General features: G+C 44.5%; 4 protein-coding genes across 5 annotated transcripts; 2 read left to right on the plus strand and 2 right to left on the minus strand.

Moving 5' to 3' along the window:
• Nucleotides 1-22: 22 nt before the first annotated feature.
• Nucleotides 23-3,702, minus strand: cfap45 (cilia and flagella associated protein 45). Its single transcript, XM_003968298.3, has 12 exons — nucleotides 3,343-3,702; nucleotides 3,159-3,266; nucleotides 2,643-2,761; nucleotides 2,366-2,504; nucleotides 2,115-2,285; nucleotides 1,833-2,011; nucleotides 1,612-1,741; nucleotides 1,356-1,502; nucleotides 1,169-1,282; nucleotides 871-1,064; nucleotides 446-670; nucleotides 23-375 (listed from the first exon to the last, which is right to left on the minus strand). The coding sequence occupies exons 1-12, from the start codon at nucleotides 3,343-3,345 to the stop codon at nucleotides 309-311; spliced, it is 1,596 nt and encodes a 531-aa protein (XP_003968347.3). The 5' UTR covers nucleotides 3,346-3,702; the 3' UTR covers nucleotides 23-308.
• A 106-nt stretch (nucleotides 3,703-3,808) lies between these two features.
• Nucleotides 3,809-7,990, plus strand: slc37a4a (solute carrier family 37 member 4a). Of its 2 annotated transcripts, XM_003968275.3 has the most exons (9): nucleotides 3,825-4,240; nucleotides 4,340-4,589; nucleotides 4,820-5,052; nucleotides 6,175-6,418; nucleotides 6,888-7,046; nucleotides 7,129-7,214; nucleotides 7,301-7,414; nucleotides 7,497-7,635; nucleotides 7,792-7,990. In XM_003968275.3, exons 2-9 carry the CDS (start codon nucleotides 4,442-4,444, stop codon nucleotides 7,956-7,958), a joined length of 1,290 nt encoding a protein of 429 aa, XP_003968324.2. In that variant the 5' UTR covers nucleotides 3,825-4,240; nucleotides 4,340-4,441; the 3' UTR covers nucleotides 7,959-7,990. The 2 variants fall into 2 exon arrangements, with proteins under 2 accessions (XP_029699414.1, XP_003968324.2); XM_029843554.1 differs by having other exon boundaries at nucleotides 3,809-4,589.
• Nucleotides 7,991-8,178: 188 nt separating this feature from the next.
• Nucleotides 8,179-10,025, minus strand: trappc4 (trafficking protein particle complex subunit 4). Its single transcript, XM_003968277.3, has 5 exons — nucleotides 9,809-10,025; nucleotides 8,832-9,006; nucleotides 8,630-8,733; nucleotides 8,404-8,530; nucleotides 8,179-8,328 (listed from the first exon to the last, which is right to left on the minus strand). The coding sequence occupies exons 1-5, from the start codon at nucleotides 9,999-10,001 to the stop codon at nucleotides 8,250-8,252; spliced, it is 678 nt and encodes a 225-aa protein (XP_003968326.2). The 5' UTR covers nucleotides 10,002-10,025; the 3' UTR covers nucleotides 8,179-8,249.
• Nucleotides 10,026-10,221: 196 nt separating this feature from the next.
• rps25 (ribosomal protein S25) lies at nucleotides 10,222-11,813 on the plus strand. The gene is made up of 5 exons (XM_003968278.3): nucleotides 10,222-10,292; nucleotides 10,789-10,878; nucleotides 10,986-11,169; nucleotides 11,580-11,678; nucleotides 11,749-11,813. Exons 1-4 carry the CDS (start codon nucleotides 10,290-10,292, stop codon nucleotides 11,672-11,674), a joined length of 372 nt encoding a protein of 123 aa, XP_003968327.1. The 5' UTR covers nucleotides 10,222-10,289; the 3' UTR covers nucleotides 11,675-11,678; nucleotides 11,749-11,813.
• The last annotated feature ends 1,354 nt before the right edge of the window (nucleotides 11,814-13,167 follow it).

The following is a 13,167-nucleotide window of genomic DNA, read 5'->3' on the forward strand; positions in this document are numbered from 1 at the left end:
CACTTTTACTGCAGTGTGTTTTCATCTTTATTCAGATTTAAATCAGAATCCAAGAGTTGAAACTCACATGATGTAGTATAGTTATAGTATTAAGTGCATAGTTTAAATCAGCATGCGCATTTCCTTTATCTGTATTTATGAATTCATGGTTCCTGTTGGGGTGTTGTGAATGTTTTTTGATGTTCAGTTGAAAACAAAGAACAAATTACCTTTATGTACCAGAACCACCATTTTTATGCGCTATGCAAGCATTAGTTGTTTTCTTCTTAAACGTGTTTTAATGAGATAAAGAGCCTCCTCCCAGCAAGTCACTGCACGTTGGTACAGGCTTTTCTTTCCACTTGACTGCAGTATATCTCGGGCAGTCCTGCAGCCCTGCATGGCCAAAAGCACACGCTGACTTCAGCTGCACACACGCTCAGAGAGAAGATGCTGATGTTCTTACCTGAGCTCCTGCAGCTTCTTCTCTCTGATCTCGCTGAGCAGCAGACGTCTCTGCTGCTCCTTCTGGGTCAGCTCACATCCTTCCTGGAAACTCTGCTTGCGCCTGGCTGCTGCACAGCTCTTTTGTTCCTTTATCTGATGGCGGATGGAGTTTGCATACCCTAGAGCTCTCTGCCGCTGCTTCTCCTCCTGCTCCTGACGTTTGATCACAGCTTCCTGTTCAACCCTGTGGAACAAGCAGAAGAACCAAATTGATTGTCATTGATGGAGAAATCCAGTAAAAAGATGTTACAACCTTTTGAGCATCATTTTAGCTTTTTAAGGACTCAAACAAACCCTGGTGGAGATCCAAAAGTGATTTTTCAAAATGTCATTTACTTAAGCTGCCTCATTTTTAATTCTAAGGAAAATGAATCGCTTTCTCACTTTAGAATCCTCTCAAACTCCGCTTTCTCCCGACCAGCCTCCATAGACAGGAGGTGCTCTTTGCAGCGGACCTGCTCCAAGCGAGCTGCCTTCAGCTTTGCCTCCTCCTCCACTTTCTTTGCAGCCAGCTCCTTCTCTTTCCTCCTCCACTCTCGGCCCACGCTCTCCTGGTGTCGCCGTGCACGCTGCTCATCCTTAGACATGCGAGCAGACATGCGATGGCACCAAACTTTGAATCTTCAGCTGGTAAATTTAAACTCTGAAACGATGCCGGCAGTCAACTGCTCTTTTTTCACACCTGCTCTGCTTTGTAGTCCTTTGCTCTTTCCTGCTGAGCCCTCAGCCTGGTGATCTCCAGCTCTTTCTCCTTCTTCACTCGTTTTTGCTCTGCTTCATATTCTGCCTCTTGCTCCTGCAGAGGTGGCAGATATTTAAGTGAACTCTGGTATTACTTGCAGACTGTCTGCATGTGTATTTTGTTTTACCAATTTCTTTTTAATGTATTCCATGTCTCTCATATCAAGCAGCTTCTCCTCTTCCCTCCGCTGCTCCTTGGTCAGGATGGTCTCAGTATTGATGCGCAGGTTTTCCTCATGCAAGTGCCGTTGTTCCTCCTTCTTCCTCTCCAGAACCTGCAAGGACACAGGAAGGAATCAGTGGAGCAGACAGGTGGTTGCAACCCCCCATGTTTGTATTTAGTTTATAAAGGTACTGATGTGGGGATCTCTTTATGGGATGCACCTTCAGGTCTTGAAGGTAAGATTTCTCTTGCTTCTCCACTTCTTGCTGTCTCTCCAGCTTTTGAATCTCCTCCTGCATGATTTTGTCCACCAAACGTTTCTGTATTTGCTCATAAATCTGCTGCTTCGCTCTGGAATTAAAATGAGACGTGTTAACAGGAACATAATATCTAACCTAAAATAAGAAACCATGGCGACATGGTTTGTGTTTGTCCTCTTCACCTCATCCGCTGCTCTTTGCACAGCTTGTCAGTCTTTTTGTCAGCCTCCAAGACTCTGAGGCGTTCTGTTTCCATCACAGCATCCAAACGCTTCTCTTCCTCCGTCAGCTCGGCCTGAATCTGCTTCTTCTCCTGAATCTGAGCGTCACGTGTTGCCTGACACTGTGCATCTAAAATCAGCTGGAGGAACCACAAGCACGCATCGTGTTGTTGAACATCTGCAGCTGCTAACAGACCCAGATTGTGTCTGCTAGAAATGTCATCCTTGGCAACTCCTTCTCACCGTGTTGAGCATTCTGATCTCCTCATCTTGCTCTATCTTCAGCAGGTTGGCCCGCTCCACAACACCCTGGGCCCGGTCCTGGGCCTCTCTTTCCAGATCAGTCAGAGGTACGCTCTTCTTACGGGACAGGTCCACCTCTAAGATACGACGCTTCATCTCCTCTGATGCTTTCTAAAGAAGAAAACAGAAGGTGGATGTGTGGACCTGCAGGCTAATGCTCCTTGGATTTAGTGTTTTGTCATAATTTCCACTTTTTCTTCTTCCTTCTTCTTCTGAAGAGCCTCCCGCTGAGCCTCCACCTCCTCTGTCGTTGGAACTTGGGACATGGATTCAATGCGCTTGAACTCCACTGAAGGCAAGATGACCGACTCTTCAGGGGGATCTTTGATCCTACGACAGTGAGCATTCATCATATTTTTTTTCAGTGTTGCAATAATTATGGTTTTTGATCCAGTTATTTGGGTGATTTTGATATAATTTGGTTGTTTACATTTCTTGGTATTCAGATGTGCAGGTGACATAATCTACCTGAGAGTGCGGATCAGGTCTTTAGTGACGATCTGGATGGTCTCTCTGTCTCTCTTTTTGTCCAGATGATTCTTGACTTTAGAAGCTGATTTTCCATCTTGGTCTGGCTGTGTCGAAACCTGGAGGCAGTTAGAATAATTTCTTGTTGCAAAATAGTCCAAAATAGTCTGTAATGTATGTTTCAGATTTGTGTGTGTGTTTATATAATAATTCATATATTGGAAACCCCCCCCCCCCCCCCCCCCCCCCCCCACCACCACCACCACCACGCACTTTGCTTTTTTTAAAAAGCACTACGCAAATGAAGAATGATACCAGAAAATCAATAAAATAAAGCCTATAATCTACAAATATTGTACTTTTACTTGAAAACAATATATTTGTATCCAATATATAGTGGATTTAAATGTCTAAAGCTAAAGAAAACGTAAATACAATAATTATTGTATTTACTTTTAGACTTGTTGAACTCGGTTTATATTTAAGAAGACGAGATGAAATGGAACAAAAACCTACCGGTTTGGGCTTCCCAAACAGGGTTTCATCCACCTGAGAAGATGCGGCCTGTGTCCGGTAGCGGGGAGCAGGCCTGTTCCTGGAACACCTGGAGCTGGAGACCGAACTCTGCATACGGGAATTGCGATAACTGTCAGGTAAATATATAATATTTAGCACCCTGTTTTGCAATGATTTGTCTTACCATGGTCTTATAGAGAGTGAAGGTCGCTTGGTCTAAATTCTTATTGTAGGTTGATTTTAACAGATATTAAAGGCAGCTAAAACTAAACTTCGCACCATAAATTCATCGAGCTTCCATAATTACTACGAAGAACGTTTGGTGCCTGTTGCCATGCCATCCGAGGGGGGGGGGGGGGCGCCAGTGGAGGTAACAGCCTGTTTCTTAAAATATATTTGAAATTAAAATATGATTTCATTACTTGCTCAAGTCAATCGTGATTTCCTTGTTTTAGGGTTTTATCCAACTCTCATTTTACAAGCGGCGTTAAAGTGATGTCGATTTGTGGTAATGATGGTCCCCGAACAGTGGGGGCAGCACTTCGAAATAGTACGTCTAACCGGTCGTACCAACGAAGAAGCGTCTTGTCACTGCATTTCCGTTAACGTTGGAGTGGGAGGGCAGTGCGCCGCAGAAGAGCCGCATAAGTGGCTTTCTTAGATAGATGGGGCTGGATCACGGTTTGCTGCTATTAAATCCTTTCCTAGCACTCACGTTACAGGCTACGCACTGCAGATTACTGGGCAAATGCAACTGTAAGATTTAGATTTGCCCCTCTGAGACCCGTGATTATTATTAGTAATTTATTTTTGTGTTTTGCGTCTTGTCGTGATTTGTTATATGATGGTACTGCACGACTGTCGCGGCTTCGGACTGGGTTCTTGTAGCTGCTTGTTCTGAGGATCACTGCGGGTAAAAACACACTGCAGTGATTATTGACGGTCCCCCCCCCCCAGTCAATCATTGACCACACAAACTATACAGACGTCCCTCACAACGTTGACAGATTAACAAACACACACGTCGAAGCCTGGAGAATCAGGAGATAAAGAGACCAGGAACTCACTTTCATCGTCGATGTGTAAGAAAAATAATCAATTTCCATCGATAGTGCACGATGGAGCGATTGACATGTTGATGCAGAGGTTGACCAATAATCTCCGCCTCCTGCCGTTCCCAGTTCACCAACTAGTTGATCCAGAAGCAAAGGTCGCTGTCACACGCAGAACAAGCTGCAGCAACGCGACTTTTAGAAGCATTTTACAGGGGCACGTCTGCAGCCATGGCCAGTGCGAGTTATGGATACTACAGGGCAACTATATTTCTGGCCATGTTTGTGGGCTACACTCTTTACTACTTTAACAGGAAAACTTTCTCCTTCGTGATGCCCTCTGTCATGCAAGAAATTAAGCTGGATAAAGATGACCTGGGTACGTTGCTTTTTGTGTTCTGAATATATATCTGATCTTTTCTTAAAGGCACGGAATTTACAATCAGGGATGTATGTTTTAATAACCCTAAAATGTTTTCAAAAGGAAAATACTTGACTTGTGTAATAAATTAAAGACCCTTTTCTCTTTACTAATATTTGAGCTGCACATTTCCTCAGGCATGATTTTCTGGTGCTGATTATCCTAGGACTCTGTTTCCTTTTGTTCAGGAATGATCACCAGCAGCCAGTCTCTGGCCTATGCTATCAGCAAGTTCATCAGCGGCGTGCTCTCAGACCAGATCAGCGCTCGCTGGCTCTTCTCCATTGGCCTGTTCATGGTGGGAGGCATCAATGTAGTCTTCTCCTGGTCATCATCTGTTGCCATCTTCTCTGGCCTCTGGTTTCTCAATGGTCTGGGTCAGGGTCTGGGCTGGCCCCCCTGTGGAAGGGTGCTGCGAAAGGTACACCTCTGTCTGTGACGGCATCTTCAGATATTATAGAAATAAAATCATTTTAACTTGAAATCATTAAGTTAAAATGGTCTAATAAACATTGTAATTTGATGCAGCATCTTTATCTGTGTTTGAGTTAATACGGCAGCCAAAGTTTTTATATTGGAAATATTTTTACCTCCACAACCCCTAAAAAACACATTTACGCATGAGTGTGTGATCCACCACTAGTAGAGAACGGTAGCAGGAGACCTACTGTAGATATACCAGTTCATTTAATCTCTCCTGTTTGTCATCTACTGGTTGATGTTGTTTCTCTCCTCTCCTCTCCTCTCCTCTCCTCTCCTCTCCTCTCCTCTCCTCTCCTCTCCTCTCCTCTCCTCTCCTCTCCTCCACTCCCTTTCTCTCCTCTCCTCCTCTCCTCTCCCCTCTCCTCTCCTCATCTCCTACCTTCCTCTCCCCTCCCCTCTTCTCCTCCACTCCCCTCCACTCCCTTTCTCTCCTCTCCCCTCCCCTCTACTCCTCTCCTACCCTCCCCTCTCCTCTTTTCCCCTCCTCCTCCTCTCCCCTCCCCTCCTCTCCCCTCACCCCTCCTCTCCCCTCACCCCTCCTCTCCCCTCACCCCTCCTCTCTTCTTCTCCCCTCCTCTCCCCTCCTCCCCCCTCCCCTCCCCCTCTCCTCTCCCCTCCCCTCCCCCTCTCCTCTCCCCTCCCCTCCCCCTCCCCCTCTCCTCTCCTCTCCTCTCCTCTCCTCCCTTTCTCTCCTCTCCTCCTCTCCCCTCTCCTCTCCTCATCTCCTACCTTCCTCTCCCCTCCCCTCTTCTCCTCCACTCCCCTCCACTCCCTTTCTCTCCTCTCCTCTCCTCTCCCCTCCCCTCTACTCCTCTCCTACCCTCCCCTCCCCTCTCCTCCTTCTCCTCCTCTTTTCCCCTCCTCCTCCCCTCCCCTCTTCTCCCCTCCTCTCCCCTCCCCTCTCCTCCCCTCCTCTCCCCTCACCCCTCCTCTCCTCTCCCCTCACCCCTCCTCTCCTCTCCCCTCACCCCTCCTCTCTTCTTCTCCCCTCTCCTCTCCTCTCCTCTCCTCTCCTCTCCTCTCCTCTCCTCTCCTCTCCTCTCCTCTCCTCTCCCCTCAGTGGTTTGAACCCTCCCAGTTTGGGACTTGGTGGGCCATTCTATCGTGCAGCATGAATCTGGCCGGCAGCTTTGGCCCCATTCTTGTCACGCTGCTGGTGCAGAGTCACAGCTGGAGGGCCATCCTGTCAGCATCTGGAATAATGTGCATGCTGTCCTCTTTCATCTGTCTGCTGCTCATCAAAAACGAGCCTAAAGATGTCGGCCTGCCAAACATAGAGGCAGCAGCCAAGAAGAGCAAAGGAGGTAATAACCTCTGGATTTATTTAAAATGATTTTATTGCTTTGCAGCAGTTTTTTAAGGTATGTTATTTCAGTGGTTGCTGTATTAATTGAGTTGAGAGCAGAAAAGGAAATTGATGTCGGAGTGTTGCTGAGCTCATAAGGGAGACACCCCATCATATTTCACTGGGAGGTCAGACTGTTTGAACCAGCTCCCATTAAAGTCTGTACATTTGCCAGTCAGTCCATACAGGATAAGACCTGCTTGGTGGGAGTGATAAGAGGGATAAACCTCGGTGTTTTGCCTAAAGTTTGGTGGACTCTGTGCCCTCACGTGAGGTGTGTTTACAGCTCACACACACACAGGCTAGAGGAAGTCCGGGTGTGAAGCAGGTGTTTCCACTCACTGTGTTTGTATTCCATTCTTCTGTGAGGTGGCGCTTTCAATACAACTGTAAATGTTTTCATTATTATTGGCAAATAATTTCCCCAGGATCCTCCAGGGACGAATGCACCCTGTCTGAGTTCCTGTTATCACCTTATCTGTGGCTGCTTTCGCTGTCCTACCTGGTGGTGTTCGGGGTGAAGACGGTTTGCACTGACTGGGGCCAGCTCTTTCTTTTCCAGGACAAAGGCCAGTCCATGCTTACTGGTATGGAGAAGGCAAGCTTCGTGTAGAGCAGAGGTTTTTTTTTGCATGTACCTCCTGTGAGTCTCTTGGTTCTTCTCTACAGGCAGCTCCTACATGAGCGCTCTGGAGGTGGGGGGCCTGATTGGCAGTCTCGCAGCTGGTTTCCTGTCTGACAGGGCCGTGGCCAGAGTGAGTGCCCCCACTGTAATGTCTCAAAACACCAGCACCACGGGACAATTTTGGACCAGCTCAATCAATTTCTGCCTTTTGTACAGCAAGGCCTTCGACTCTATGGGAGCCCTCGTCACTTCATCCTGATCTGCATGATGGCAGGAATGTTTGTGTCCATGTACCTGTTCAGAGTTACCGTTACACCCCACAGCTCACAGGTAGCTCTGTCACGACAGCTAATTGAAACGAACAACTCCGTGTTTGACCCATCAACGATGTTTCTCCTGTTTGTACGTTCAGATGTGGATACTCACCTTAGGTGCTGTGTTTGGCTTCTCTTCCTACGGACCAATTGCCTTGTTTGGAGTTATAGCCAATGAAAGTGCCCCGTCCAACTACTGTGGGACCTCACACGCCATTGTTGCTCTTATGGCCAACAGTGAGTGCTCTGAGGTTTATTTCTGACACATCATTAAACATAAACGTGACTCCTGCAGATGAAGATGAAATATTAAACCTGCGGCTGCAGGACGGGGACATTCCTCTTTCTGTCCCTTCAAGTTTGGACCAAAACTTCTGCTTGTTTTCTCTTCAGTTGGTGGTTTTCTGTCTGGGCTGCCGTTCAGCACCATCGCCAAGTACTATGGCTGGGAAACGGCCTTCTGGGTAGCGGAGGTGGTCTGTGGCGTCTGTACTCTGGGATTCTTCCTGCTGCGCAACATCCAGACAAAGATGGGCCGAGAGTCCAAGAAAACAGATTAAAACATCATTCCACTTCGTCCTGGACGCACAAACTGTTCATGCTTTTTAGATTGTAGTGTTTTATGCCACCAAACTGTAGAACGCTGTTCAGTGTTTCAAAGGTGCTTTTATTTACAGTATTTAATGATGGCATCGACTCATCAAGGTCTATTTTAATAGCGAGAGAAAGGTTTTCCAGTTGATGACAGTTGTCACCTGAATAATTCAATACTCAAAAATAAGTACATACGTGTCTTTAATTCTTCACATTTTTACAAATCATGACGTATTTACAATTTAGGGTACTTTGGTTCAGGATCCAGCCCCAAAGTTGCCAGCTTTCTCTGCAATCTCCAGAGCGCTTTTCAGATTCTGATCAAACAGTTCGCACCTTAAAATAAAAATCAACATTTAACGTTACACCAGAATATAATCAAACAGTGGAAATTTGTCACCTTTGGTTTACCTGATTGGCATTTCCAGAGAGTAGAAAGGGTTTTTGAGGGCAAAATCTGAATAGATCTCATAAACTTTCCTCAAGAGAGCATCAATTCCAGATTGACGAGGGTCTGCTAAAACAATGAATTTTATCCCTGAAAGGCAGAACAAATTTGTGACGAATCCCGTTTAAAACAGCAGGTGAGAAGCAGAACGTTGACAAAAAAAACTGTCAACAGATGGATTCTGCCGACCTGTGAGAGTCTGGAAGCAGTGGAGCTTAAAGACATCTGTTTCCAGCATCTCGATCCCTGAACTGCCAACTTCAGGGGACAACTGTGAACCTATAGCAAACAACCTGTGAAAGGCAGTGAAATGCACAAAATCATGTCAATAAAACACCAGTAACACTCATTAACAGGGTTACTGCTTGATTACCAGAAGATTACCACTTACGAGTGGAACATGGAGGCCAGCATCAGCTTCTCGTTAGAACTAAGGCGTGCCCGACCAAATCGAATGGACACTGGATAACTGGAGGGATCCTTTAGGTATTCTAGGATGTCCTTCCCTTCAGCTGTGTTCTTGCCCATCACATCAACTCCATTTATAGATAGAAGTGCATGACCCACTGCAAAAGAAGACAAGGATTTTATGTGCATTATGACCTGGTCAGAATTGTGAGAGTTAAAAAATAAACCCTCCCCAAAAAGCCAGTCTGTGGTGAATTAAACACAACATTTGCCAAAGTACCCTTGAGCAAGGTACCAAACTTCCAAGTGCTCACATAGGGCTTGCGATGAGCTGGCCCAGGGGTGCCTTGACCCGTATGCAGCTGGGATAGGCTCTGGCACCCTCCATGACCCCGACAGTTTAACAGTAGTCAAGAAAAATAAAATTCATGTGTCTCTACTAAGTTCAGTGTACTTCAACTCACCATGAACTGAAAGGTAACTGGTGATAAAGTTTGTCCTTAATACAGATGCAGAACCTCAACTATACACTGACTCCTAAATAGTAAATGGAGGTGAGAAGGTGTGACCTTTAACCTTTACTGTTCAACATGGCAGCAGGGGTCAGTGGGACCGGTCCGAAAACAACTGAATAGTGAAGGAGGACTTTGACCGAATGCAATATGCTCAAAGTCTTGGCATGAACCTGAAAGAGACCTGCGAGTTGTAATATAGGAACGAGTTTGGGAGAAGAAACTAAAACAAAGAGCTAAAGTGTACTGAGTCTGTCAAAACCAGACAGTGAATTAAAAGAATAACCAGAAGCTTGTGGCAATATGCGAGAGGGAACCGGCTGAGAATAAAGTGTTTATAGGACATTTAGGCATATACAACTGCTATATTAGTATCTGTTTTATTGCAGGACATTCGCGTTTAGCTGTATTTGCTAGTAATGAGCTAAGGCTATGCTAATAACATTACCTTTGATTCCATCCCGCTGTCCAAACGATACGATAACCTTTTCATCGTGATGCTTTAACACCAAATCTAAAGGATAACTGAACGTTTTCTCAACCTCGGTCCTGGGGACATAATTGTCGTATTGATAAATTAAACCTCCAGCCTTGTTCACCAGATACACACTGAAGATCACCATCTTCGCGTCAACAAACATCCGGTTCTGGCGAGGAAAAGTCACATGACCAAAAAGTGCCGAAAACCAATATTGATCTAGGTAACTAATTTTTGAACATTTTAAAATGTTTTTGTTGATTTAGAATTAATTTTTAGTGTTTTTGAAACCACGCTAAACGTCTATGATAAATTACAATTCAAAACCATAGAGTAAACCGAGTAAACACTACATTTCCCATATTCCACCGCAATTTCCGCATATACAGGTTGTCTAAGGCACTCTTGCACGGGTGGACTTCCTTTCACTCCGACATCTTGACGAGGAAACATGGTGAGCATTTTTGTAACACGTTTTATTCAAATAAATAAGAAAAAACTTCTATTTTGTCACAAAGTTTAACGTCCGGATAGATCGATAGCCTAACGACAGTGGAAAATCAATGTTACGATGTAATAATCTTGCAAAGATTGAAAATTATTACCAGTTTAGAGGCCTCTGGTTTGTTAGCTAGTTGGCTAATTCCACCATGCTTTCATACAGCACTGGCAACAGACATGGACCTGTTTTATTTTGTCTCCGTTCCTTTTAATAGGTCACATACATTTGCCAATATGTACAGGACTTAAACCCTCAAATATCAAAGTGTGTGTTGTTGCTTTAGAGTCGATGTTTAATGCAGACGCTGTAGCGGACTATAAAGTATAAGGCCCCGACTTCTGCATGTTACGCCGGGTCATTTTTCAAAACGTCATCTGCTTATTGCAAAAATCTGGTCTGCTTATTTAGTGCCCGTCACTTATGTCCGACATGTGATGTGTTTTGTTAGCCTCCCAAACAAGACAAGAAGAAGGACACGGGGAAGTCCAAAAAGGACAAGGATCCAGTCAACAAATCGGGAGGCAAAGCCAAGAAGAAGGTGTGTTAGTTCTTCTAAGAATGGCACTTCCAGGAGGGCTCCATCCACCTTAGACATTGGACTAAGACTTGAATTGTTTTAAAAATGTTTTTCCTTATATCAAGTAGAAGTGGTCCAAGGGAAAAGTGAGGGACAAGCTCAACAACCTGGTGCTCTTCGACAAGGCGACCTATGAAAAACTGTACAAAGAAGTCCCCAACTACAAGCTCATCACCCCGGCTGTGGTGTCAGAGAGGCTGAAGATCCGCGGATCACTGGCCAGAAACGCCCTCCAGGAGCTGCTCGGCAAAGGTGACATACCTGTCTTTTTCCTTAAGCCCCCAAAACACTGTGGACCAGGTACTAATGTGCAAAATGTTAGTTGTTTGCTTGGAGATGGTGTTAACAGTTTAAGAACTATAATCTTATACTAGAATTGTTCAGCTATTGAGACATTAACTAATAATAATGTGATGTGCTACAATCTCACATTTTGATCTTGGCAATGAAATAAAAACTATGGAAGCCCAAACATGATATCCTCTAAACAAGTCAGTATAATTTGAGAGCTGTTATTGTGAATGCATGATATTGTTTTTGTGTTGATGCAGTGTTTTCACTCCTAATTCTTTATCAAAGCCTCTGTCATAAACTGTCTAGGTGATTTGTAGCAGGAGTCTTTCTACACTTGTACAGTCTCTAAACCATTTTTCCTTCCCCAGGTTTGATCAAACTTGTGTCCAAACACAGAGCCCAGCTGATCTACACACGTAACACCAAGGGTGGAGATGAAGAGGCTGCAGCAGAGAAAGCATGATCAGGTAGCAGAGCTCCACTGCTCACAACATTTTAAGCTGGGTTTTTATTCACTGCTGATATTTTGTTTTGCAGGTTCTGTTTGCTTCCTTTTTGAAGTGCTTGTTATAATAAAGATGGAATAAAAATTGAAAAGACAATTAAGCTGTGTACTTATTTTACTACGTTTCTGACGATTTATTAGTCCTAATTTGTGCACAGGTGTGATCACTTCACACTAAATATCCAGGTTTGAATTTTTTATTTTTTTTTGCTGCGGATTTCTCAGGAGGTTCCAGGCTGGACTGGTTAATGGGGTCTTCATGGATGAAGGGTTCTTGGCTTTGTCCAAGAGATGAATCTGCCACAGGCAGTTAAAACTTATGAGTTATTGATCAAAAATGGTGTGAAATGCAGGTGTCAAGCATTGGCTGGGGGGTTAAAGGTACTGTTGGAGCACAATCTGGAGCAGCAAAACAAACTGCATGTTGATCACTGACAGGTGTGGTATCAGCTCCTCCAGCATCTGTGTCAGAACCAACTGATGGCTGACCAGAGGCTACACTTTATTTAATGAAAGATTGAGGTTTTCTAGGTTTGTTCTTAAACTTCGTATGTTGGTGCAGTGGTTTAAACAAATCACACAATGATGGTGGCTTTGGGATTTTAAAGGTTAGATCTGATTTTAAAGAATGAAGAAAAAAAAATCCTCAAAATAGTATGAAGTCAAACATTCTTACCTGCTCTGGTTACCTCTGTGGTGGCACTCATACTGGTAGATGTTTAAAATGGTTTGGACAGATGAAACCAAGAATGGGATCAGAGGGGTGGAAGGAAAAGGATCTGTTAATGTTCTAAATTCTGAAAGCATAGAGCAGCCAAACAATAAAAATTATCAGGTAAGCTTTATTTTAACTTTTTTTTTGACTGATTTATCTTTACTGGATGGTGTTGGAGTCTGTCCCAGCTTCATTATCTAAACTGGTCTGTTCCTGCAACACGCGCTAACGTCAGAGTCCATGTTGTATTTAAAGTGCGTGTCAGCGCTTCAGTTCGTCTTTAGCTGCTTTAAAGCAGATCTACCACCAGGTGTCGCTGTTTATCCCGAGACTAACGCTGAAAACTACATCGAGGCTGCAAATAGGTAGCAATCAGCTGTTACGTGTCGCCTTTGACAAAATCACATCATCACGTAATCTATCCTCGCTGCTTTCACACCTGGACATCCAAATATATACACTGTTTATGAAAGACCGTTATTTGGTATTGGTTAAAACAATCAAATGATGGGATCATGATCATTCTCTAATAAACAGCTTAATCAGTGTTGTTTTCAGCGACCTGGTGTTTCCATTAACTACAGCCTCAGAAGAAAATGACCTGTTTGGAGGTGTGGAGAGCAGCAGGGACCTGAAGCTCCTCACTGATCTCCTCCTCCTCCTCTTGCTACTACTGTCTACTCACACTGCTGATGCTCAGATGTGTGCAGCATTCTGAGCAGAGTGGGATGGATTC

This window comes from Takifugu rubripes, chromosome 11, assembly GCF_901000725.2.
Source record: "Takifugu rubripes chromosome 11, fTakRub1.2, whole genome shotgun sequence".
Classification (NCBI taxonomy): Eukaryota; Metazoa; Chordata; class Actinopteri; order Tetraodontiformes; family Tetraodontidae; genus Takifugu; species Takifugu rubripes.